General features: G+C 45.1%; 1 protein-coding gene across 6 annotated transcripts in view; it reads left to right on the top strand.

Moving 5' to 3' along the window:
- The window catches only part of LOC134033054 (ecto-NOX disulfide-thiol exchanger 2-like), an 81,141-nt gene that overhangs the window by 17,417 nt on the left and 40,217 nt on the right, over window positions 1-23,507 (top strand). For all 6 annotated transcript variants that reach the window (XM_062477174.1, XM_062477175.1, XM_062477171.1 and 3 more), the window contains exon 2: window positions 9,558-9,701. In XM_062477174.1, coding sequence (XP_062333158.1) covers window positions 9,558-9,701 — 144 coding nt within the window. The remainder of the gene's footprint in view (window positions 1-9,557; window positions 9,702-23,507) is intronic.

Raw genomic sequence — 23,507 nt, 5'->3', positions numbered from 1 at the left:
CATCTCATCTCTGTGTAGCCATCACCTTCAGTCTCACTGATTTGTTCAGAGGTATGTTTTACCGTCCCTTTCATTATTGGGAAACTCTTCTCTACGGACAATATTCCGATAATGTACCTGCACATACTTGGGGACCAAATAACATCCTTTTATCTCTGCATCCCATCCCATTCTCAGGTGACAATTGAGGGGAGATTACCATCATTCGAATAAATACGAATCACTTTTAACCAGCAATGGACTACCAATCAGAGTAGAGCACAAAATATAGGTTGATCATAATCAAAGCTTCAATCAATTTTTCAAGTCGTAACGGTGCAAACAGACCAGAAGTCTTTTCTCTGTAAAATAAACATGCTCACTTGGTTGTTAGAAAGACAATTGTCTAATTTATGCTAAATGACCTTATTTGATATCAATTAATAGCAGTAACTTATGAAGTGATTGGATGAAAACTGTATTGAAAATGTCCTAGCAGTCACTATTGATAGAAATACATCTGGCATCATAAAATACCAGGCTGCTTTTCAGTCATGTTTCCAGTGATAATTGCGATGCTATTGTGTCAGAATACTTTTTTATTGCCAGAAATTCCTGCCAGGGCACTTGTTGACAATGTTGAGCCTCTGTCACCATGACACTGGCATCTTATGACAGCTTGTCATGAAAGCTCACATGGCTTCTGTTTCTGTCTGACCTCTTGCTCTCTCCATTACAGTCAACCCTAAAATGTGTTAACAGTGAATGGGAGCAATGCAAATAATAGAGGAGCATTAGTCTGACAGCAGTGTTTACCTCTGGACCTCCTCCAAAGTGGACGTTCTTGACCAGCGGAGACAGCAGGAGAGAGAGAGATAGAGAGACTGGAAGACGGCAGGGGGGATAGAGAGAGATGGAGTGTTTGAATGGCAGATGGTGTGAGTTGGTGTTGTATGTCTGTCGTCCTAAAAGGTCCACTGTGTGTCTGAGGCAGTGTCCAGCAGCTCTGTCTAAATCAGGAGGCATTTCCTGACTCAACACTGCGCCTGACAATCCCAGCACCCACCTTTCCCTTCCATGCTGTTTGTCAAAGGGTGAGCGCCGCATGCTGTCTGTCACAGGGTCAGCGCTGCATGCTGTCTGTCACAGGGTGAGCGCTGCATGCTGTCTGTCACAGGGTGAGCGCTGCATGCTGTCTGTCACAGGGTGAGCGCTGCATGCTGTCTGTCACAGGGTGAGCGCTGCATGCCTCAATTCCCCCAGCTGTTATTCCAGACTGCTCATCGTAAATTACAGCAGCGTCTGGCTCTGGGAGTGTGTCAGCCCCTGAAGACACACACTTCTCTGCTCACCTTCCCTCCTTCCCCTCTCAAATTAGCTGAGTCCAGAGCTGTTTTAGATGGTTGAACCGAAGCCAGCAGAACCGGAGCAGACCTGTGGGGCCGGAGAAGTGCTTCAGGCCTGAGTAGAGAATGAGCCGTCGGTGGGACATGGAACCTGTGCATCACCCATGTCGTGCATGTCGTGGCTGAGACCCATCACAACCAGCTTGGCTGTGAAGGTTCTGACTCCTCTGTCCTCTTCTGGAGCCTCTCCCATCAGCCTGACCACCGGAACCAAAGAGGCACTTTGACATCAGCTGGAAACCATCTGAAACAGCCTCCAAATGGCTTCACCGACAATTAACCGGACGTGGTAGCCTTGTCACAGTCATATCCATAGGAACATCTGTCGCTGGCATAACCCTGACATTCCATGCTGTATAATGATGCAGAACATGTCCTCAAGGTCTCCTTGCATCAGGACTTAATGACTACATGTACTGATATCATGATGAGATAGCTGCTTCCACATTCTATCTGGACAGGGTTTAGTGTTCAGGGGAGAGGTGACAGGCCGTGGTTTAGAGGTCCAGGGGGAGAATCAGCAGTCGAGATGTTTTCTTCCTCCAGACTTTATCGTCCTCTACACAGTGTAATTTGAAAGGTTGGTCATGAGTTACACATGCAGAGCTCTCTGTTTGTTGACAGACACACACAAAGACACACACGCACACATGCACAATCATTGTTATCCATCAGCGTGAATGTTCCCACACACAGCCACGGTGTTCCTAAAGAGATGACAGCTTTTGACAGTAGACAGCTGATTAGACTGCAGACCAAAGATTCATTAGTTTGTTTAATGGAATTGAAATGAGTGGATGAGAGATTTAAATAAATTAACCTTCACTGGATCCCCAGAGGCATGTAGGAATGACAGAAGTGGCTGATGAGGATTTCTACCCTTGTCACTGATATAATGGATACTGATGACATTATTGTGGCCGAGTCTGTTGTCAGATAACCCCGGACACCAACCAGAACACATGTTGCAGAGAGAGAAGGAGAGAAAAGGGGGAAGGAGAACGAGAGAGGGAAAGGGAGGGAGAGAGAAAAAGAGAGATGTTTGCCTCATTATGGAAGAGCAAAATATAGCTATATTTAGTGCCAAGCCAAGTGAAACTGGAAATACACAAGGAGATTGGAGAAATTAGCACTATTCGCAAATGTCACATCTTCAGCAGGGAATTGATTAACTTTTAACAAATCCCAGCAGTGAAAATGTGAGTTTTTTTTATACCACTCTCTTCATATTATTAACCTTTATTAATGGCTTTTTGGGGAATTCACTGGAAACCACTTGTGGCTCAGAATGAAGCTGTCAGCGATCAGTTTTTCTCTTAGTGATATTGTACTTCATTTCAGTAAGAAGGAAAACTATCAAATCATTCTAAGATATTTAGAATTCCCTCAATTTTTCATTGTTTTTTGGCTTGACTTTGGAACATAACGGTGTGATGATCTTTAACATTTTCCCTGCAACTCTGAATATAACTCGGACATCTTCCCCAATTGTTTTTGCAGTTGTTTTTTGTGTTTGCTCTAAGCCTATTTTCACACAAAAGGTGTCAGCTTGATACATCAACATGGCTGTCTTAGGAGATGGGGGGGTGTCTGCTGCCATGCAGGTGTGCATGTGTCTGGGAGAGATCCAGAGGAGGGACATGAGAGATGGATTGTGTGTGTGTTTGTGCGTGTATGTGTGTGCGTATGTAAGCTCATAGGCACTTGTGTGTGTGAACGCATATGTGAGTGTATGTGTGCACATGTGCATAGAGCATGTGTGTGTGTGTGTGTGTGTTTGTGTGTGTGTGTGTGAGTGTGTGTGTGAGAGTGTGAGTGTCTTTCCCACATCCTGCTGGGCTGTAGAATGCATGGATGACAGCTTGTCCAACAGAGACCTTCACTCTGTCCTGCTCCTCAGTGGATTCCATGGAAACAGTCAAACTGAGCAACTGCAGCAGCCAGCGCCGTCACCAACGGATACCTGTCACCACTGGTTACAGTGAGACCCCGTACACCAATACTCTGCATGGCCTTTCCTCTCTCAGCTGGCCACAGTCACAGTCTTTTAACAGCTCTTAGTACTGTTATTCAGAGGGTTTAGCCAATCCCTTCCTTTCATCACTGGGCTGCCATCTTAACTCCCTCCATTGATATTTGTCACCACGGCATTCTGCAGGATGAGGGCCGTTTTAGATGTCTGAAATGTGTAGGAGGGCCTGTGATGGTGGGGGAGAGGGCGAAAGAGAAGGACAGGGAGAGTTAGAAGAGGAGACGGAGGAAGGCCTTGAAGACTAAAGAAAAACCAGCCCAAATAAGTTTTGAACCCATTGTTCCACTCAGTGATTCTGTGTCTGTCTGTGTTCAGTAGTGAGCTGGAATGAAGAACCAGAGAAATCACCTTGAGGCCAAAATTGAAGCCTAAATGTCTCTTCTCCAACTCCTAACGTCTAACTGATTTCATTGTAGGATTTTATATGCATCAATCATGTAACATTTACATTACATTTACATTTAGTCATTTAGCAGACGCTCTTATCCAGAGCGACTTACAGTAAGTACAGGGACATTCCCCCGAGGCAAGTAGGGTGAAGTGCCTTGCCCAAGGACACAACGTCAGTTGGCATGACCGGGAATCGAACTGGCAACCTTCGGATTACTAGCCCAATTTCCTCACCGCTCAGCCAACTGACTCCACTCCATGTAAGTCTGTGGAGAGCAGGGAACTTTTCCTCTGAAACTTTATAAAATCAGTCAGACCACAGTCAGGTCATGTTAAGTAAGTTTCTGGTTGGTCAGTCGTGTCTTTGCCTCTAGCAACACTCTTCCTCTTTTTAATGGTATGTTGGTTCCCAGACTGGACATGGGGCCTTTCATATCCTCAACACTGGCAGGTGTTGTAGAGGAAAACTGAGGAGCTATTGATGCATGTTCTCTTTCAGGTCCACTTTGGTCCTCACACTCGATAAAGAACCTGCTGTGCTGGGATTGGCCAAACACCGTGTGTGTTTGTGCATCTAGAGCCAAATATCCTGATTCATAACCAGAGTATTTTTTAGGACAAATCTTTGATGGATTGAAGATTTGTTGATGTGAAGACTACTGTGTTTGTGTGCTCCGAGTCGCTGTGCTTTTAATGCCAAGAGTTGAGAAAACAGAAATAAGCCTTTAAATATGCCTTAACTTCTACTTTGACGTGAACAGTGGAAGATAGCTGTTACACTGCGCTCGACCATTAGTGCTGTGTAAGGAAGAGGAATGCAATGTTGCTCTCTCCTTCTATAAATACACCAAGTGAAAAGCTCAGGTAATGTCCTTACGAGAGTTCTCCAGCAGACTAGCATGCTTGTGCTGCCGTGCTAAGCTGGAGCAGTCAGTCAGTCACCTTGTTTACCCATCTGCCCAGAGCATCCATCACTCCACATAGTCAGCATGGTGTTCTAATGTCCATGGCCCCACTAATGTGCTACATCTCCCCAGGCTGCTGGACAGACTATGAATAGAGCTTTCCCCCTCCATTGTCTGCCTGATCTCTGTTGGCTCTCATCTCCTGCTCAGTCTTGTAGGCCTTGTGACTGGGTTTCATCAGCACCCTCCAAGCATTAGCATAGCTGCTGGCAGTGCTGGTGTTATAGGGAACATAGCTAGAACATAGCTGCGGAGGATAATTTAGGACCAGGCCACCTGACGAGCCAACTGTCAACACAAAGGCCACGACCAGAGTCAGGTCTCCTGACCTTGACCAATCACAGACAACCTTGTGCTGTTTATTTCTCAGCAAATGTACTTTGAGTCTCTGAGGTTTAGAATGACCCCTGGGCCATGTCACTAATGACTTCTGGGTAGAGAATGTGACCCTTATTGACAGTTTCCATCTCTGGCAGGAAGCTGTTGTTGTCAAGGCAGGAATCAGGCGATTCAGGTGATGCATTGTCACACCACACAATCAGAGAGGTCAGAGGGTTGCATAACTTCATTCTGCTGATAACCACAAAGGCATGACTCCCTGTGGAGCAATTCCACAGACAAACAACTTCAAATAATCTAATAAAATCAGCAGAAAGAAGAGATCACCTTCTGTCCTCCAATGGATCATAACAGTACACATTAACCAGCCTTTTCACAGCATCAGTAAGCACCAGAGCAGTACCTATGACACTGGGGTCTCAGCAAGGCCAGGTAATCAGATATTATTCAGAGTTGTTTAGACTGGGGACAGCACTCCAAAGCCAGTGTGATGCTGTGTGTGAAGAGCCTCTGCTCTACATCCCCTAATAAGACTACAGATCAGTCTGCTCTCTGGCCTCCTCTGATTATTTACGGCTTTGGAAGGTTTTCCTTCTACTACACACATACTAGTGAGGACTTTTTTTAGGAAAAAGGAAATCTTTAATGTCTGGCTTTGCGAGTTGTTTTGTTCGGTAGCTGGACTGATTGGAAATTAGATTTTTTTGCATCTTTGCTTAATATTCAGGAGATGATGGATGTGCTATTGGGCTGTGTAGGCAGGATAAATGACAGCGTCTAGAGACAGCTGTCTACCTGACCTCCAGAATCTGAGGGAGGAATCTTCTCCAGTCACACACTAGGTGGAAGTGCTGTGTCGACACTCTGCTGGGTAATAAGACAAGTCCATGGAGATGACAGACAGTTTTTACTTTGTAATGGAGCGGAAAAGTCAAAGACAAGCAAATCCAATTCATGAGGTCAGTGATGTGTTCTGGTTGTGTGTCATCCTCCCCTCGCAGACACATGAACACTCTAATTGACGCCTTCACTTGTTCTTCCTGTTCTGGCAAGATTAATGGTTGACTCACGGTCATACCACCTCGAAACTCACAGACACTGACAAACTCACTTGCACTCACATGCAGGCACTCATTTCCTGCATTATTTATAAAGATCGGATAGAAATATTCAGTCAGATATAGTAAGTTAGGAAGCGGGAAGAAACAGTACCTCTTGTTAGGAATTGTAGAGGAAGAGGAAAGGGATAGGGACAGAGAGAAAAAACTGATGGAGAGCAAAAGTTAGAGACAGAGATAGACAGATAAGTGAGAGGAGGAAAAAGAGAGAAGTTCCTCCACCATGATCCAGACCCTGTGTGAAGGGTTCATTGTGGTCTTGACTGTGATGTGTACCCTTGCTCTAACCCTCCTGCCAGACACGGTCTCTCTAACAGCTGTATGTTCTCCCAGTCTTGCACAAGGACCATTCGGGGTGCTGTGACAGGCTAGCCGACACTGCATCTGAACACTGAATACTTCAAAACAATACACACACTTGCCCACACACACCTACACACACACCTGCACTCCCTCCTCCCCCCCTCCCACACACACACACACAGGGCTGAATCAATGTTATTGAGTGAAGTTGGAGCTGTTATTATTCTGTTCTGTGGTTTCATGAGATCACTGTGATCACACACCCTGTTCTCGGAATGCCTTTACTCTCTCCATCGACTATTGAATTTATTCCCCCCCCTCTCCTTCTCTCCTTCTCTCCCTTTCTCTTTGTCCTGTTCTTTATGTCCTCAAGGACTTAGAGCATTGAGGTTCCATGTATCTTTCTCACAGTCTTCTGATATTACTGTGTGCCGTGATCCAATGCTTACAATCCAAACTCAAATGCTCACTCAGCATTACTGCAGCATTACTGTCCTACCTATAGCCTCAGCAGTAGTTTGGATGTCATTGTTAAGGTGTTAGCTGATAGCGTTATTGCTTTCACTAGCATCAGCACTTAGGCATAAAGTATATACATTGGTTTTCCAGGGAGCTGATTGCTTTTTAATGACTTCATAGTTCAGTTGGTGACTGCGCTTTTCTCCACACGCCTCTCCTCTCTCTAAAGTGTTTGAACCAGTGTACCTCTGGTCTGGTTTTACTGTGCATGTGTTGTTGTTACTGTTCTCTGATCGTACTGCTCTAATGTGCAACAGGCTCCGTCCTTGGAGTGGCTGTTTCATAGATGCTTTGTTCCGTACATGTCCGTCACACTTCTATTTGATGTTTTGGGTCTCTTTTAACTCTCTTTACTGTGCTGTCATTCCCTCCATTGGTTCTGCTCTCCTCTCCTGGTTCTCTTTCTCCTCCTTCTCCCCTTCCTTTCCTTTCCTTCTGCTCTCTTCCCATTTGGTCGGCTCTCCTCCCCCCTTCTGCTGTTTCGGTTGCCCTCCGCCCTTGTCTTCCTCACTCTCTCCGTTGGTCATGGGAGGGATGTTTCCCCCCTCTCCTCCTGGTGGCTGTGAGCTGTGGCTGGGTCCAGATGTGAAAGCTCAAACAGACCATCCATCAGGCTGCAGACACATGAGGACCACAGGGAGATGAGAGAGGCAGAGGCAGTGACGCAGCAAAGACACACTGGCTCTGGACCACACACATACGCACACACACACATTCTCGCCAATAGCACATAGGCACATCATCTAATCTAAATATATAAATACTGTATATATACCATGTAGAGAGAGAAAGAAGGAGGCAGATAAAGGTGAAGAGACGGACTGGGTTTGTAGGTGTAAATGAGATGAAGGGAGAAAGAGAGAGAAAAGTAAGGAATATCCAGTGTTTCCCCTAGGTTTACAGCTTTGGGTGGGGCGGGGGGCGGCGACCATGTAGAGACAGAAATGGGAGTCAGGTGGCTGAGCGGTTAGGGAATCGGGCTAGTAATCTGAAGGTTGCCAGTTCGATTCCCGGTCGTGCCAAATGACGTTGTGTCCTTGGGCAAGGCACTTCACCCTACTTGCCTCGGGTGGAATGTCCCTGTACCTACTGTAAGTCACTCTGGATAAGAGCGTCTGCTAAACGACTAAATGTAAATGACACGCCGTCGTGTAAATAAGATAAATAACATAAGGCCATTTAGTTTGTTTAATAAAAGAGCAAGCTATAGACCTGTTTTATAGGAAAGGTAACCTTAAATTACTTATTTTGTGATCGGGCGATATATATATATATTAAAAAAATATATATAAAAAACTAAAAAAAAAGTTATTAAAATTATTATTAACTTGACCTTCCAGGGGGGGCGGGGGGTGCCGTTGGGGGGGCGGGGTGCCGCCCTAATATAATGGTAGGGGAAACACTGGTATCCTGTCAGATGGATGCTGATGGTGATGACAGGAGCGAGCAGGAGCAGGGGAGGTGTGTGAGCACTCTCCAGGTGTGTTTATGATGTTTTCAAGACAGAGCTCAGCAATATCACACTTAACATCATTACAGACCGCACTCTCTTTTTATGAGACTCAAACCCAAAACACTGTTTAAATCTATATTTACAGGCCCCCTTTCCCTGTTGAGTTCCCTGGGTTTGAGTAAAGACGATTCTGCCCTTTTCCTGCGACAGTTTGTGGTGTTCATGACCACGTTGTTTACCCGTCGCCTCTCTTCATGTGGAAAGCCCTGATGACTGAGGACAAGATGCTTCCTATTGTGATGGAAATGTGGCTGCAACAATAGAATACTGATATGCAGTTCTCTCTCTCTCTTGTTCCCTTTCGCTTTACTGCACTACAACTACAAAAAACACATAAAGACTCACACAAACAAGTGTAAACCTAGACATGAGATTCATTTTTGATGAGAAAAGTTGCAGACCTCGTTTTGAATAATAAATGTCCTTTTCTTATTTTTGGACCAGAAAATCTCAAATAGATTAGACTCAGAACACAATTTAATGTGTTTATTCTTTCCTGGGATTTGGGGCACTATCCACCTTATTATTGTTTCCATAATTCAATGGAGTTAATCTCTGTAGAGCTTTATGCTCTCAAAGACTGGAAGAGGGATATAAGATGTTTTTAGAAACTATTAAGCCTGAGGCTGTTTGACAGATTGGCCCACTTCTGCACCTGAACCTTCTGTCTATTTTGGTGACAGAATCTTATTAAGTGTGTGTGTATATGTGTGTATGTGTGTGTGTGGGGGGGATCTTTTTCGGTCTTTTGTGTACAGTATCCCATTTTTGTTCATATTCGACAGGAACATACAGGGATAGAAGTGTACCACATGATTTGGTTGAAGTTCTGTATGAAATGTATTTTCTTCTTCTGGTTATACTGGGCAGACCTTCAACCGCCCAACAGCAAGTGTTAGATATGAAGTCTCAGGAGTGACGTATGTAAACGCTGCAGCTGACAGAAGAGCTCCACTGTGTCTAACAGCACGTTTGTTGTGTTGTGTCTCTCAGGGCTGAACACGCTGCCCTTCGACCCCTCGATCAACAACGAGCCCCTGCAGTTCAGCAGCTCCAACGGCCCGCTGGTGTCCGACTGTCCTCTGGAGAACGGAGCGGAGAACAGCAAGAAGAGGAAGAGGCCCAGCCTGCCTCCAGGTACGCAGAAACGCTCTCTACTCTCAAGTACTGCCAGGAATTCTGAAGTCCTTACACTGCTGCTTATCAGTGAAAACACAGACTGAGTGGTGGTTGACTCTAATCCTTTATATTTGAAGCCCGCTAGGGTGGTATGGAAGAAGGTGTTTTTTTGTGTTTTCATTAGCTTCCGACATCCGGCAGGGTGAGAGTGAACCTCGGGATTGTGTTCTGCTGGGATTGCAGTTCTCACACCTGGGTGCAGTTGTTACCGTGCCAGCATCGCTAGCCAATCAAAACTCTTACTTGCCTTTAGGCGAAGACCTGTGGGATTCACGTGTGACATGCTCGACAGGTGTGTGTGTGTGTCTTTTTTGTGTCTGTTTGTGTGCATCTCTGTACTCTGTATGTCTTTGTGTATGGAATTGTGTGTCTGTGTGTGTCCAGTTTTAATCAGTGACAGTTTGCCTAATTAAAGAAAGAGCCTCTAATGAATTGCATTAAGAGGAGCTGAGTGAAGAGGCCCTCAAGGCAGAGAGGTGTTGCTCTCTGTTCTCTGCTGTCTCGGTGACTTCAATTAATCTAAATGACTTGGTTGTCTTAATGGATTACTCTTTATAACCTGAAACTTTGTTGATCATATTAAGCATAGGCCTCTTTACAGTGAGCCTTATTTAGCTGATTTTAATTACGGTTCTGAAAATGTAATCTAATTATGCATCATTACCAATCAAATGTTAAGTTAATGAGTGGGAATGTAAATTAAGGTTCAAAACAACATGTCAAGTAGATAGAGAATAGGGTGCATGACATAAGCTTTATAGAATGGCGATACACTGCAGTTCATTGCCCTTCATTTTGTTTAGTAAAAAACGGTAGTTCAACCTAGGAGTTTGAACTACCGTTCAAAGGTTTCAATGTTGTTTTTGTCCTAAGTGCGAAAGCTTGTCTTTTAGTTAATTTCCAATGCCTTTCATGATGGAGTCTGTGGTCATGTAAGGACTAGTTCTACGGGAGCCTATCATATTTCTCCTGTGCCGGATGAGTCATCTTAGCAGAAGAGAGGGAGAGGACTGGTTTCCACAATCTTTTCACGGACTGCAGCAGTGACTCTGACTCGGTGTATAGACAAACTTCATAGAAAAGCTACCTTGACTGTCGGTGGGTGCAGGAATGTACGCACGTGTTGACACTGCAGGTGGTTCAATGTGTGGGGTTTCGGTTTCTGTTAGTTTGTCACAAAGTGTTACGTGTGGGTGCAGCTCTGGGTCACCAGAGGAGGTTCCAGGGAGGATTGTGGTGCGTCGGAGGGCCTCCGTGGTGTGTTCCCCCCTCACCAGAGGGGAGGATCATGATGAGGGCAGCAGAGAGACAGACACGCTTCCCCTCAGCCCTCCAGCTGCCCTGCTGCAGAAGGAAGCAGCCTCATGATGGAACAACGGCTACATGATGACAATCTGCTGCGTCTGGAGCAGAGCACGTTTAGCTCCTTTAATGTTCTCTGGTGTCTCTGGTGAAGTCTTCCCGCCCTCTGAGGAGGCCAGACAGAGCCAGGACTAATTAGCAGCCACGTGGATTTACCCTCGTTAAACAACCCTAATGGATAGATTCATCTCATTAGGGCTTGGCGCTCTGTTAGTGAGACTGAGAACAAGCCCCACACAAGGAGACACAAATTCCTTTACTGTATGTATGCGTGTGTATGTGTACTTTTGTGTGCATGTGTTGGGCATAATTATTTAGGCTGTAAGATTCCAACACCCACACATTACTGCTGACAGGATGTTTACTCCATTCAAACTTTAAACTACCCTTCGTCTAAATCCCCAAACACAGTGTCTTGCTGCCGTAGAGTCCAGCTCTAATGAGTGTCTGTTTTTATCTACCTAAGAGACACTGCAACTGTTTATGAAGTACAGGGTGATTAACTTTCACACTTCAAACTAATAAGAATAACTATTAAAATCAACTATAAAACTCACCCCCTCGCACTCTTATAATTAAGCAAATATTTAACTTCAGTTGACGTTTTATTGGTTGACATGAGGCCAACTATTAAACAGCTAACAAATAACAGTGAGTTAAGTTTAATAGAATTCCTGCCCACTCAACACTTTGTATGACAGAGCCCTCCAGTACTGAGCTGTACATTGATGGGCTGTGACCCATTTAGACAGGCCTAAGTGGAAATGCAGGGAGTAAATTCAATGTTTTATTATGCCTCTGCCTTGGGCTTGGTAAAATGGAGTCACTACATTTTTCAACACGATGCCATCCTTTCATTAGCAAACATTCTTAAGGGTTGTTTATATCTGTTCCTTGTCAAGTCTTCTCTTCCTCCCCATCCTCTATCTGAGTGTTTCTGTAGGACGTCTGGCTGTGAAATATCCAATAGTAAGCAGAGCCTCAGGGTCCATGCTGTATGGCTTCTCCTACTTCTAACCCACACAATCCAACTATATGGCACAACGGAAACATATACACACACACATACACTCACACACACTCACACACATAGATGAAAAGCTTTGGATGAATAACTGTATCAGGGACCACTCCATGCAGCTGTGTTGGATTGAAGCAAACATTTCTCATTTGAAAACCACTGTTTACTTTGGGACTCCATTCCAGAGCCTAGTTTTCAAACTCTGAATGAAATAAACCACTTTACTGTCACGTCTGTTCCAAAGACAATTATATTGTATGAAGAGACATCGGTACACAGTTCTAGCCATGGCAGACGTAATTGTTATGCTCTCTCTCCAATTTAATCTTGTGTGCAATAAGCTTTAGTGAGCAATAGGGGAGGAATGCTGAGTACAATGCTAATGATTCCCATGACGAGGAATGTAGATGTTATCTCTGGAAAGACTGAACAGGAAAGCTCTCTCCAAGTGGATTTGAGTGTGTGTATGTGCACATATGTGTGTGTGTATGTGCACATGTGTGTGTTTGTATGTGCACATGTGTGCGTACCCTGCGTGTGGGTGGGAGTAGCAGAATGCAAAGGCTTACAACTCCTGTGTGATGTCTCTCCCCTGTGTGGAGGACTGGCAGAGGTCGACAGGGAAGTCATGTTGGTCAAGTTATGTTTATTTACATATGATGGCTGTAGGCGTTGCCCTGACAGCACAGTGTAGAGGTTCTACACCACCGTTCATGTGCACATTCATGCCACGTCTGCTGCCAGATTGAAAAGACAGTGTGCTGTCGGTGTCTAGCTGCGTATGTGTGTTTGTTGTTGTGTATATTTGTTCACGGATTAATTTCTGACTCTGGTTCATTTCAGACAAACAGTGCGAGTGTGGGGGGGTTAAGCCTAGATGTCTGATCCTGGATCAGACTGTGAGCGGAAACTCTCTCCTCCAGAAGGGGTTTCTCCTGCTCCATGAACCTCATTGTGGAGCCCCACATTCTCCCGCTGTCTTAATTTGTCAGCTGCCTGCCTGTGTGTTAGCACTGGAGAGTTGGTGTTGTCCCCAGTTGGTGTGTATTGGGGCGGGGGGTTGGTGTGTGTTAGCTCTGAAGGGTTGGCGTGTGTGTTAGGGCTGGAGGGTTGGCGTGTGGTGTGTGTTAGGGCTGGAGGGTTGGCGTGTGTGTTAGGGCTGGAGGGTTGGCGTGTGGTGTGTTAGGGCTGGAGGGTTGGCGTGTGGTGTGTGTTAGGGCTGGAGGGTTGGCGTGTGGTGTGTGTTAGGGCTGGAGGGTTGGCGTGTGGTGTGTGTTAGGGCTGGAGGGTTGGCGTGTGGTGTGTGTTAGGGCTGGAGGGTTGGCGTGTCGGGTGTGTTAGGGCTGGAGGGTTGGCGTGTGGTGTGTGTTAGGGCTGGAGGGTTGGCGTGTGGTGAGGGCTAGTTAGAACACTGCAGATATGTGGACCTCAAAGACATAATCTCCCCCGATACCAGTGGTGCTGCTGAAGACGAAGATTACGTTTTGGGGACTACATGCCCTCATGGAGAGTGCATGTGTGACCCATGCCCTTTATAGATCACAGGAGAAGGTTTGACTTTCATATGTGATAGCCTACTGTACTGTACTTTACTGTACGTCTCCATGATTTGGGGGTCCTGGACTCTTCTCAGGTGTTGGCATGGGGAGCGCAGTTTAAAAGTAAGCAAAGTAATGGGCTACTCAACCTGTCAGAGCTAAGCTGTGTCTGAAATCCACAGAGATATATGGCTGTGTCTGTGTTGCCCAGAGAACTGTGGCTGTGTGGAGAATGTCCTCGCGGCTCTCTGTAAAGCCAGGCTGTAAGCTCATCTCTCAGTGGCTCAGATCTACGGCTGCATGTGATTGTCTCTTTGACAGAGGAGGCAGGAGGTGACAGACAGGGTTACCACAGACACTGACTGATTTGACAAAGTTCCAATGCACGCACGCACACACACATTCACTTACACACACACAAACACACACACACGCACACACACAGTGTCTTTGTCTGTCCCTCAACTGGGATGTATTGATATGAGTCTTCAGTGCAGTATCAGTCTTTCAGCTGCCTGTACATGCATCGATTTTAATATTTGCTCATTATCTTCATGGAGCTGCAGTGTGTTATAGTGTTGTATAGCTAGATTTGCTGATGCAGTGACATTGAGAGTTTGCAGTGCTGTCCTGAGTACTTCTGTGTGTGTGTGTGTGTGTCTGTGTGTGTGTTATGTGTATGACATGATGACAGAGCTGGGTGATTGAATCTGCATAACAGGCTGTGAAGAGCCCTTTCCTGCTGTATTCCCCAGGGAGTCCAAGGCTTCAGTCAGACCTGAATCTCTCTCTCTCTCTCTCTCTCTCTCTCTCTCTCTCTCTCTCTCTCTCTCTCTCTCTCTCTCTCTCTCTCTCTCTCTCTCTCTCTCTCTCTCTCTCTCTCTCTCTCTCTCTCTCTCTCTCTCATGGCTGCTGTGATGGAGCACATGCAGAGAATGTGAATGTGTGTGTCTGTACTGACGTGATTTGTATGCATATGGATGAAGATCCATATGCTGCATGGATTCATTTATTAATACATGCAGCATGCCAGTAATTCCAGGTCCATATTTTGTTTAACCAGAACATATTTAATTTGTCTCACTTCTACTCTGTTTACATTATAGATGGATATACACATGGATGGTCTGTGTTTGTGTGCTGTGTTCTAGAAAGCTGGCACTTTATTTAACCTTTACAGTACTACAGATCTTAGATTCTGTGTTTGGATCCACTCTGTACTACACGGAAACAATGTCTGTAACTAAGATATGAACTCATGCAGTGAAAGGGACTGTGTGGTTCCACTCTGGTCATGAGCACACGCTAGTTTAACTTTGACGCTAGTTTAACTTTGACGCTAGTTTAACTTTGACACTAGTTTGCATGGAGCTGTCACACCCCAGCCTTTCAGTGGTGATGGATTCATCAATGCAGAGATGAAGCTAGGGTTCACCACCCTCCTCTCTCTTCCTCCATGTCTTGTTTACTCTGTTCTCTCCATCCTCTCTGTTCTCTCCATCCTTCCTCTCGGGACTGCAGAGCCCTGGGCTGCTGCAGTGTCTCAGCTCTCTCCATCCTGAATACATGAATATGGGATCTGAGAAGCTCAGAGGGCCAGAGGACACGGACTTCACTCTCACTGAACAAATGGCTCCAGTCCTCCGCCTGCTCATGCTAACACTTATGCTAACTAATGCTACCTTCACTAGTGCTTTTCCTTGTATCATCTCTCTGCTACTTCTAAAGCTGCAGGAGTTGTAGGTAGGGATGCACCGATGAATCGGCCAGCAGTTCAAGAAAAGAAGACTTTTGTTATCAGTGCATCCCTAGTTGTAGGGGTTGGTCTGAAGAGAAAGAATGAGGTTGTCTGGGCTCTTACAACCCTGTTTGTTTTCTACATGATCAGAAAAGATGGCTGTGGTGTTTCAACCACCCAGACACAACACTGGAGGGGAGATAAACAATTAGCGCTGTGATGAGTTTCTCCCTCCATCTATCAGCCTGGGGAACATGGCCGCCCTGCAGGACTGGAGACGCTGAATCACTTCTGTATTTCTGCCGTGTAATGGTCAGCTTCAAATTCTTTTGTATTTATCAACAGTTTCTGTCTTCGAAAACTTCAGAAATAATTTTTAACTTGAACATTGTTTCCTGACTTCTTGACAATATTGTTTGTACAGCGCAATTGCCAAAGCTGTTACAGTTTACATGCCTGCAGACCCTGCAAATGTTTCTCTTCCGTAGATATAGAAACATTATAAACTGTTGTTCCCAGCTTAACATTCAAAGTACGATGGTGTGATTTTAGGAGAAAAGAACAGGAGACTATTATCTGTAGGTGGCACAGAAAAATTGTGAACCACCAAAAGAAGCTCTAATTCCATTCTAATTTGATCTTGTTTGAGGCGCTTTATGTCATTACAGTTTTTTACTGTAACATTACCATCTCTCTCAATCCAGCCCGGATCAGCCATATGGTAGTTATCTGGTCATTTGGCAGCCTGGAGGACGAACAGATTTCGAGCTGAGAGATGGAGGGGGGATGAGACTGGGGAGGAGGTAAAGGGAGCAGAGGTGTTTCTGTGTGAAACGTTCCGTTAAACCATCCGTCCTCAGCTGGTTTGACCTGGTCTGCAGCATGAAGTGGAGAGACCTGATTTCTACTGTTACCTTCAGCATGGTTTATGTTGATGAGAAATGTCCTCCACATCAAACATTGGACATGGACCAGTCCACTGCCTAGGCTCAGCAGAAAGGAATGAGGAGGTTTGAGATGGAAACTAGCCGAGAGCTTCAGGGGCAAAAATCATGGGAATGGTAGAGTATGTCAGAGTTGAAGGAGATGTTTAGAACGTTTTAACCACATCCCTCAGTTTCCTCAGATCTCCTCAACTGCAACAGTAATTCAACATCCCTCCTCCCCAGCCCCCACCCCTAGGTTGGGTGAAATAGAATCTGACGCTTTGTCCTGGTCAAAGCCTTTGCCAGTAACCTGAAAGCATTCCTGAGCTTTCAGGAATCACAGTTCAATTTCAAATGCAAAGGCTGCTTAGTCATTTTATCCCAGTGTTATTCATTAAGGGAGCAGCAACTGGAGGATTTACGCCTCTGTTACAGACAGGCTCCAAACACCAGAAGAGTAACACTCTTTCTGATAGGCCGGCCTGTTGAATCATGCATCTCCCATTGACAGCTCGCTGCCCAAGCGAACCAAACGGTAGCTTTCGTCTCAGAGCAGCAGGAGTGACCCCAGGCTCTTTCTGGCCGCGTTTGAATCAAAGCAAAATCGTTTTCTAAGGGCCAGCGACGGTCACACGGTCACCTCCACCATTTCTCTAATTGGATCTGACTTTACAAAGCAAGTGTAAAGGACCATATACAAGTGATGTAATTCAGCACTGTGCCACTAGCTTATCTCAGCCTTTAAACAGACAGGGAGGCCTCAGGGGTTATGTCAAAAAAGTCTCTATTAGCATATTAAGAGTTTTTTTACTGTTGGTATTTCCTTTAATGTTGTATATGTATGAGAAGGTTGCTGGAATAGCAGAGGTCTGACTGAGGAGATAGAAAATACTTTTTATACTGGACTCATCCAATCGCCTTCAGATCTCTATCTGTCTCTCTCTGTGTCTGTTTCTCTCTCCCTCTGTTCTCTCTCCCTCTCTCCCTCCATCCATTTTTCTCTCTCTCTCTCTCTCTCTCTCTCTCTCTCTCTCTCTCTCTCTCTCTCTCCCTCTCTCTGCCTGTTTCTTCCTCTCTTCACTCTCTCTCTCTCTCTCTCTCTCTCGCGCACGCTTTTTATCTATCTCACTGAGAGACTGCAGGAATCCATCTTTTTAGCCGGCGCCACACATCAGCACACAAATGAAAGAGTCACCCCATTGCTCCTCTCCTTTCCTTTTCTATCAACACATTTCTCTCTCTCTCTCTCTCTCTCTCTCTCTCTCTCTCTCTCTCTCTCTCTCTCTCTCTCTCTCTCTCTCTCTCTCTCTTACCTACCTACCTACCCTCCCTCCCTCCCTCCCTCTCTCCACCTCCAACTGTCTCTACTGACCCGCAGCAGCTGCCTCACAGCAGTAGTCACAGTGGTGCTTTAACAAGGTGCTGCTCTCCCCCATCCTCCTCCATCACCTTCATCATCATCCTGCCATCCTTCTCTTCTCCCTTCTTTCATAGCGATTGAGGCATGCATGTGAAGAGGGCAAGGAAGGAGAAGAGACACACTAGTTACCCCTTCTTTACCAACGTCCTGGTTTATAGAGAGATGGGGTGTCCTTATCACTGCCAGAGGGGAACAGAGGGCAAGTTGCAATTCACTAGGATGGCTGTGGGGTGCTGATTGATGAATACAGACGGGAAGATAGGAGGAAAAGAGGATGGGAAGAGTTGGTGGCTCAATTAAATGGCTAGACAGTGATGGATGACCAGATCTCATGGTCTTATGAGGCAGATTTTATTCATAACGTAACAGGGATAGAGTCAACTAAATCACCCCGGGCCCCCAGCTTTTCAATTAAAGACGGTATGAGAAGGGTATTGATCCACTGTGGGAGAGAACGACAGAGTGTGTGTGAGAGAAAGAGAGAGAGATAGAGAGAGGAGGGAGAAACCGAGAGAAATAGGTTTCCTGAGAAAGAGTCAAGATTTTTAAACACTCATCAGTCCTCTCGTTCAGCCCGTTTTTCTAATTGTGTTTTATAATTGATTTCAGAGGGAGTTAAAAAAGACTTTGAAGTTTTCCAGTGGAGAAAGGTGAGTGGGCTGAGTAGTATGTGTTTGAGTGCCAGTATGAAACACTTACTGCAACTCCACAGTTCTCATTAATGGGGTTCTTGTATTCCACCAACATCCACTTCAACAGTACCTGCTACAATATTCTATCATCTTTACACTACAACCTGGTGTCTGGTCCGGTTAACCGGTCTAACCGACCTTGATCAATGTGAGAAAGACCCAGTTCACACCTTACCTCCAGAGCATCCCTCCTTCCTCTCCTTCCTCTCCCTCTGCCCCCTCCCTCCCTCTTTACTGGTCTGCTGTAGTTTTAGCAGGTTGCTGTGTGTCCAGTGAAGCCTGCAGAGTGGAGACCCATGACTTCAGCTTGTGTCTGCTCCTGCTTTTAGGCATTGTGTCTGCCTGTAGTAAAGTGGTCTGTCTGTCTGCCTGCTGTAAAACGGTCTGTAGCGCAGTGAAAGGGTATGTTTGTTTTCTGTGTGTGTCTTCAGTAAGGGGATATGTGTGTCTGTGTGTGTCTTCAGTAAGGGGATATGTGTGTCTGTGTGTGTCTTCAGTAAGGGGATATGTGTGTCTGTGTGTGTCTTCAGTAAGGGGATATGTGTGTCTGTGTGTGTCTTCAGTAAGGGGATATGTGTGTCTGTGTGTGTCTTCAGTAAGGGGGTGTGTACGTCTGTCTGGGTCCATGGAGACGGCTGCCTTGACCCCTCTGCTTTCATCTCTTCTGGTAAAGCCTCTCTGATGCAGATGCTTAATGCAGCTGAATGTCCCTGAGTCAGAACGGTGTGTTATCCTCTACATCACCCTTCTTTCATGGCTGGTACTCCTATAAAGCATGAATTCATATCGAACCGACTGTCCTCTGGTCTGTAAAATACATTGAATGTGCAGCCTCCTTTGGACACCCACTCAGATAAACTGAACGTTTCCTCTACAGAGGGACATCTTTTACAAGGTGTTTTGGGAGGCTAATGGTTTAAATGCAAAGAATCCTCCCCTTTCCTTCCCTCTCCATCTGTCTCCCTCACTCTTGCTCTCGCCATGTCTCCTTGACACATAGGAAGGACAGATATCAATCTCGGTTTGGGAATGTAATCATCTGCCTGGAAAACCTCTTTTCAAACAAGGAATTACAGTCCTTGAGTTTTGGGTTGTTGCTCTCCCTTCTCTTCTCTCAGTTTCTCCACTCCTTATTCTTTTGCTCTCCTTCTCTTTTTTCTCTTTTTTGCTTTCTTACTCCTCCCGCCCCCTCTCTCCTTCTTCCCCTCTCTCTCTCTCTCTTGCAGTATATCATCCCCTCTGCGTGGGTGACTGAGTTCAGTTGACAGCGTTTCATATTTCATAAGAGCTCCTGTACCTGTTTGCTATTCTGTACACTGTGTCTCAAACAAGCATTCTCTTGACAAGGGGCGGCCATGTTGGCATGGATATTAAATTTGGATGTCCTACTTAGACGTCAAAACTCATTGTAGATTCATTGGAGACGGCCACATCCAATTGTCTGTGACAAAAATGAAACTCTGCAACATCAAAGACAATAATACAGATGTAAACATTGATGTTTATATTCACTTGTAATAGCCACATTTAGCATTAGCGCACAGATTATGAGCAAAATATTTCAGATAAAAGAAGCACAATCTCAGCAGTTTCACAGCAACCTATATTTACCCCAAATAAAGTGGGACGAACGTGTGCCAGCATTTTAAATCAAAACATCTTCTAGGTATTGTACAGTAATTAGATGAAGTGAACGAGCTTGTAAAGTTGTAACGGCCAGACTACTTTTCATCTAGCTGTAGTTTCACACTCAGATTTCTTACAGTTCTGGAGTGAGAACAAGCCGTCTCTACATATCTGGGTTTCTACATATCTGAAGGCCTAAGGGTATACTATCATGACAAGTATCTATCAACACCATAGTGACATTGTCAAGTTTGTTGACATACTCACATTACGCACTTCTAACCTTGCTCTTCCCTTATGCTGTGTACGTTTGTGTTGCGGAGATGTTCAAACACAAACATGTAGTGGTTCAGATAAAAAATCTTTGCATTAAATGGTTAGAGGGGAGTATCCATAGGTCATTTAGGCTCAATAAGCACACCTTCTGTCTGAAAAAGTCTATTCCACCGAGCTTTGTCTCTGATCACCCAAACCTTCATCTGCTGTCCCCCTACCTCTTCACCCGAGAAGACCAGTCAACCATGGACCATGAAAGGACAGGCTAACCATTACATCTACGCTGTGCGCTATCATTATGACAACTGAGATACAATAGATAGTGTCTGGCCGTCACTCATAGCTGTGTCTCTCTGGATGAGTAGAGCCCAACGCAATGGAGCCCAGAGCAGTAGACCATTATGGGTGACAGTTGAGTGGAGGTTACTGGAAAGTCTGTCACTTTAAATTGACAGACAGCAGTAGATGTTGGGCTATGTGAGGGCTAGTAAGAATTTGACCTGCTTGACTTATAGTAGATGTCAGATGGGTCTGCCTTGTCTCCCCGTCAGCTCTGATGACTGGCGATGGGGCAATGACACGCCTGAGCACATCTCCACCAACAGTCACTTGACTGTCAGCCATGTCACCTGACTATGTCTCCTGACCATGTCACACAGCACAGTGACACGGTCACTACACACTCCAAGTGCTACTAAAAGCGGGCAGGCTGTCACGTTGTCACTCGCTGTCACTGAACAACCTTGGTCCTAAATGTCGCGTTCAATGGCCAAGGACCCTTATTAGATGACTTTGCTGTAGCAAGTTGACTTTGAATGATCCCTTTGATGTTGGTCTGTGAAGGAGAGATTTTGTGCTTGGACTAATGGATTATTGAAAAGGAAAAATGTGAATACATCTGTGTGTCTGCTTATGTATGTTTGCAAGGCATTTGAAAGTCAATGTAAGGTACTAATACATCTTATTAACTTAAAGCATTTTTTTTTTTTTGCCCTGCATTTTTTATGGATGCCGATCTCAAGTTCTAAGTGTGCTATTTACCTTTGATGCAATCACCCTAGCATATACAGTAGCTGGTTGACTTTTGGCCCTGACATTGGCTCCTGTAGACATGGAGATTGATAGACAGATGCTGTCAGGGGAAGATATACATCATTCATGTCGTCTATGTCAAGGGGAGCAAGCTGAGGAGAAGGTCATCTCTGTATCTCCGCCCACATAATCAATCTGGGAAGACTGTGCTATCAAGAAGCTAACGTGAGGTATGACGTGACGCTTATCTCTTCCACCCTCTGGTGATTTAGTTTTTATGCTGTGTGTTTAGCTGGCGTAATCAAAAAGCACATATACACATACACAGACTCTCTCTCTCACACACACACACACACACACACACACACACACACACACACACACACACACACTCACACTCACACACATAGAAACTGAGTAGCTGCTGCCTTTTCAGCAAGTCTACAGTAGGGGGAATAAATATTGCTGTGTTCTGGTGAACAACTGCCAAGCTTCAAGAGTGTAGCTGAAATTGATCATGCGGATAGTCAGAGTGAAGGTTTATGGGACATTTGCCCTTTTAAAAGTAACCTGTACCTTCTGTCCTGTGAATGCATTCCATCACTGGCCGTTACTGTGACAATAGAGAGCTATCTGGTGGTGGGGGGTTGGCGAAGAGTTAGGTGGGGGTGTTGGGGTGAGGGGGGGGGGGGGGGGCAGATAAGAATAGTTTGAGGTCACTGAGCTTTTGGCAGCTTCCTGGATTCTTCCTGGGTTGTAATTAGCTGCTCGTGATAACGCCCATGTGCTGTAATTGTTTGCTAGTGATAAGATGCTGTCATCGTGCCCAGCAACTTAGTGCGATGATGGTAACCTGCTCACGGATGTCAGGGGACAATGAAAGGATGACACGTTTTTCCAGGACATAGTCCAGAATTACACTGACACTCATGTGAACACGTTGTGTTGAATGCATGCAATTAGTTCAAGACGGTAAAATAGCAAAAGGCATTACATGGGAATAGTTCTGTTTTATTTACCATCTTACTGATAGACTGGCACAATTGGGTTTTGGTCTGTTGAGTTGCACAATTGTTTGGCTAGTAAAGCTCTGTTCAGCTAATGGGTTCAACAAGAGTAAATTGTTCAATACAAATTTGAGTACTCAAGTTTATTAGGTTTCCCACTTTGTCTTGGCAGGGTTCCCTGCACGTAGTCTTGGGAGATGTTGTCATTAGCTGAACAATGTAAGTACCTGTGTTTTAAATGGAATTTACTGACAAAAGGCTTTAGAATCCTGTGTCTTTTTAAAACTGTATATAAATAATGTATTTTAGTCTGTTTCACAAGTGATAGCACCTCTCCACTCTCAGGTCAGTTTCTTTCATTCATCTGCAGTATTCTCTTTTGAAAGTCCTCTGTACAATGAGATCAGATTGTATGCATCTCCATGCATGAGGTGACTGACTGTGTTCATTAGTTTCCAGATAGCTGTGTGTCTGTCTGTTATTGGCTAATGGAGCAGAGAACAGCCATTAGCTATGAGACAATGCACCTTCATCTCTATAACCTGCACACACCAGCGTTCCACAGAGCCCACCTAATGTTTGTGTGTCTAGTTGTGTTTTGTACGTTCTCCACACGTGAAGCAGGAAACAAAGACATGAACACCCATACCCCCCCCCCTCTCCACACACACACACACACACACACCCCACCCCCCTCCACACGTGTCTAGATTCTTCATGCCTCTGACGGGGTCTCAAGTGGACTCTGGAGTTGCTGTGGATCAATATCTCCAACAGGATCACATTTCTCAGGCCTGTTTTTTGTCCGTCTTCTCCCAACTCCAGGGTGTTGGATGAGGGCAGAGAGACAGACACTTGATCTGTGGTGAATGGATCAAATCTCACTCAGTCTACATTCAGAGTCATGAGAGTCATGTCACTCTGTTAAGTTGGGACTTTACAATTCATCCACTTCCAAACCAACACAGAAGATGTTTTACTTTTTTTACATATTGTTTTACATGTGAGGAAGTCAATATTCTCAAGTCAAATGCATGCTTTTTCTTCTGCAGTCATGTGATACTAACTGTAGAGGCCATAGCTTCAAAATATGTTGGTGAGCTTTGATCAAACAAGATCAAACTGT

This window comes from Osmerus eperlanus, chromosome 13, assembly GCF_963692335.1.
Source record: "Osmerus eperlanus chromosome 13, fOsmEpe2.1, whole genome shotgun sequence".
NCBI lineage: Eukaryota > Metazoa > Chordata > Actinopteri > Osmeriformes > Osmeridae > Osmerus > Osmerus eperlanus.
This window is presented reverse-complemented; position numbering and strand designations above follow the sequence as displayed.